At 38.4% G+C, this 3,520-nt stretch overlaps 1 protein-coding gene across 1 annotated transcript in view; it reads right to left on the bottom strand.

Annotated features, from left to right (window-relative positions):
- Positions 1–455: 455 nt before the first annotated feature.
- The window catches only part of CCDC151 (coiled-coil domain containing 151), a 33,233-nt gene continuing 30,168 nt past the window's right edge, over positions 456–3,520 (bottom strand). Inside the window, exons 12-13 of the mRNA XM_015813297.1 lie at positions 2,593–2,677; positions 456–1,231 (exon numbers count right to left, since the gene is read on the bottom strand). Of these exons, the coding sequence (XP_015668783.1) occupies positions 1,101–1,231; positions 2,593–2,677 (216 nt within the window). The 3' untranslated portion in view covers positions 456–1,100. The remainder of the gene's footprint in view (positions 1,232–2,592; positions 2,678–3,520) is intronic.

The raw sequence follows: 3,520 nt of genomic DNA, 5'->3' as shown, positions 1-3,520 counted from the left end.
CTAAGTATATTTATCCATGTTGTATGGCTGTAGTATTATTATTACCCTTCTCATCCTCTCTATTACTCCCTCTTTTTGGTATCATTATTATGATTATTGTTACCCTGTTGTTTTGCATGTACACTGAGAGCTTCTGTACCAGAGACAAATTCATTGTGTTTCTTGGCCAAATAAAGTTTTCTAACAGGGTGGAAGAAAGATGCCTGGGTAATTAGAACGAGGAAGTATAGCAGGGAAAATGAAAGAATTCACATCATTTCATGCATAAATCTGGAAAGTTAAAATGAACCTCTACCCTCTGCTTTTTATATGAAAGGGATCAACAACTGTGTCTGCAAACCTAATTTGAAGTGTTTTTATAAAACAGAGCAGGAGGAAGCTGCACAGAGTTAAAGAAATATTAAGCATATGTTCTAAAAAAATCATAATATTTTCTTCCTATTTTCATGGGACAATATTCCTAAATAATTACACACATTTATTGAGCTTGGTTACAGAGCCATCTTTGGTCTTTGGGGCACTGAAAACAGTTCTAAATGCAATCTTTTTTAACTTGGCAGAGGCAGACAACATATAGGCAATTACAGCCTGAACAGGGTTTATTGCATCATACGCAGCAAACAAAGAGAGACCTAATCTACAGAGAAAGTCACAGAGCAAGTGACATCCGCCCTTGTGATACAATGTTGGGGGGGGGATGGCAATATCAGTCAAATTTAGCTTCAGCAGATTTTACAAATTCTGAGAAATAATCTGGATTATTTGGATGGGGAACTAGATAAATTTTCCTTCCCTCCTTCAGAAGCCTCAAGGTCACATCTCCATAGATGAACCCACACTCCTCATACAGCTGAGAGATAAAAGGCAGGGAAACAGGAACAAGACATTGGCTTCAGCTCACTGAGTTCACATATGCTCTGCACAGGGAGATGGAAGAAATCCACAAATGGGTCATTTTTTTTCCTGAATTCTGCAGAATTGATGGTCATAAAATGTGGGACTGGCTCATGCAGGATACCAGTAACTAGGAAGCACTTTTAATAGCCAAGGAGGCTGAAGCACAGGCGGATCTAAGGAAGATAGGGCTACACAGACTGAAATCACAGCTTCCCATCCTTCTTTCTGTAGCGAGTGCGACGTTTGGTCTTGGCCTCAATGATCTGCTGAGATTGACGCTTCAGGGCTGCCCTTGTCACCACATCAGCATCATCCTCCCCACTGTCCTCTTCATCTGCAAATAAATAAAAAATAGACCAAAAATATCACAGTGCCATAAGCCAAGGAAGATTATCCACCATGACAGGAGAATATGGTACATGAATGGTAAAATCCATCATAAAATGAAGGCCAAAGTCAGAAAACCACAACTCTATAGCTGTCTTACAACTAAGGGAGATAATGTGTCTATGGAGCCACAGCCATGAGTTTGAGGCCACTAGAAGACTTTGTACTTACACAGGAGTCATAAAGGTAAATTAATAAAGACCACAGCCAACTGGTGCAAGACTGTGATAAATATGAACAATCAATTTTCAGATTAAAAATAAAGAAACTAAAATTTGCATGCTATCTACCTTATATAATATACTCATCATATGCTGTTTTGTGAACTTTTATGGTTTTTTTCACATTATGAAAAAGCCAAAAAGAAATGCTAAGATACTATTCCCATCACTGAAAATTACACCATCCAAAATAATGTTAAGGCAAGCAATTTATACTTTAAAAAAGTACTGATCATCTCACTATTCAATAGTTCCACAGAATCATGGCATAATTAAGATGAAAAACAACCCAGAGTCATAAGAAAAAATTAACTTTAACTGCTGGATAAAACTTTTTTTTTTTTTCCCCCAAAGAAATTTTATTATTTTTCATCATAAAAAACAATCATAAGCATAAATAAACACAAAAACAAGTAAAGTCCCCCCCCCAGACTTCCCAAACCTAATCCCAGGATAATATTCATATATAAGTAAACAAATACTAATATCTCTAACTCCACAATATATCTTAATTATATAAAAAGATAGAAAAAGTAAACAAAATAAAAAAAAAATCTAAAAACCTAAGTTGTATTCTACCACTCTATGCTTCTTTTGAATATAAACAATCCATCTTCTCCATGTTGATAAAAATTGTTCATTCGAATAGTTTTTCAAATAAACCGAAATCTTTGCCATTTCAGCAAGATTCGAAACCTTCAATCTCCAGTCTTCCATTGTAGGCAGAGTTGGGCTCTTCCAATTTTGGGCTATCAGCAAACGAGCAGCAGTTAAACAATAAAGCATCAAGTTTATTTCTTTTGCATCTAAATCTTGCACAATACCTAAAAGAAACAGCTGTGGGAGATAAATAATCCTTTTTTAAAAAATTTGCTGTAAGTTCCACCACAGTTGTATCCAAAAGGCCTTAATAACCTTACAAGTCCACCACATAAAACTTGATTCTGTGCCCATCTAAACTTGATAAAACTTGATTCTGTCCTCCGACCACCTGTTGAACTCCTGGATACAGAGCCACGGAAAAGGCAACATATAGTTTTTGTTCTGTGGCCACACTGACCTCCTAATCTCTGCCTTGCTTACTTACCATAATACATATCCTGTTTCTGCGCAATGGGAAGTTTCACTCTGGTATTGAAGGCAGGTAATCTCCTCTCAAGTTTAGAATGAAACTGCAACAACACAACTGCACTTTAGATTGTAGACATGGGGGATGGCAACAACAGCTGGTGCACTGAGATAGAGGCTAGCAAACCTGATAGCTCAGCAATTGTGATCTACATTTTTCTCACCAAATTAATAGGGCTAATTCAGAAGCATTAAAGCTCATGAAACTATAAAGCCTATCCTATTCAAACAAGTGAAGATAGGAAAGAAGGAGCTACTGGGTAAGGTATTAGGTTTTGAGCTAAAAAGCAATATCAAAATTCTTTATCAGCCTAGGATGACTACTTTCATTTGGTGTTGATGTCATGTGTCTGATTAACGAAACACTAAAAAGGACTTTCAGGCATATTTTCTCCTAAAAGCATTTATTAATGTTTTTTTTTTTTTGGGATTTTTATCCCGCCCTTCTCCTTACGGACTCAGGGCGGCTGACAGCCTGATAAAACAAATACAAAGATAAAATACCCACTTTAAAACCTAATTAAAATGAAATATTTGATGTGGCCTATGTCAATTTAAAATTATTCTTAAAACCCCACTAAAAATTCCCCTTAGGCCAGTCCTGCTTGTTGGAATAGCCATGTCTTAAGGGCGCAGCGGAAGGAAGGGAGATCCGGGATCACCCGGATCTCTGGGGGTAGTTCATTCTAGAGGGTGGGGGCTCCCACCGAGAAGGCCCTCCCCCTGGGAGTCGCCAGCCGGCACTGTCTGGCTGACGGCACCCTGAGGAGACCCACTCTGTGGGAGCGTACCGGCCGATGGGAGGCACTCTGAGGCAGAAGGCGGTCTCGGAGATATCCAGGTCCGATGCCATGGAGCGCTTTGAAGATAATAACCAGCACCTTGAA

The sequence above is a fragment of the Protobothrops mucrosquamatus genome, unplaced genomic scaffold (assembly GCF_001527695.2).
Source record: "Protobothrops mucrosquamatus isolate PMUCROS unplaced genomic scaffold, P.Mucros_1.0 scaffold150, whole genome shotgun sequence".
Lineage (NCBI taxonomy): Eukaryota > Metazoa > Chordata > Lepidosauria > Squamata > Viperidae > Protobothrops > Protobothrops mucrosquamatus.
This window is presented reverse-complemented; position numbering and strand designations above follow the sequence as displayed.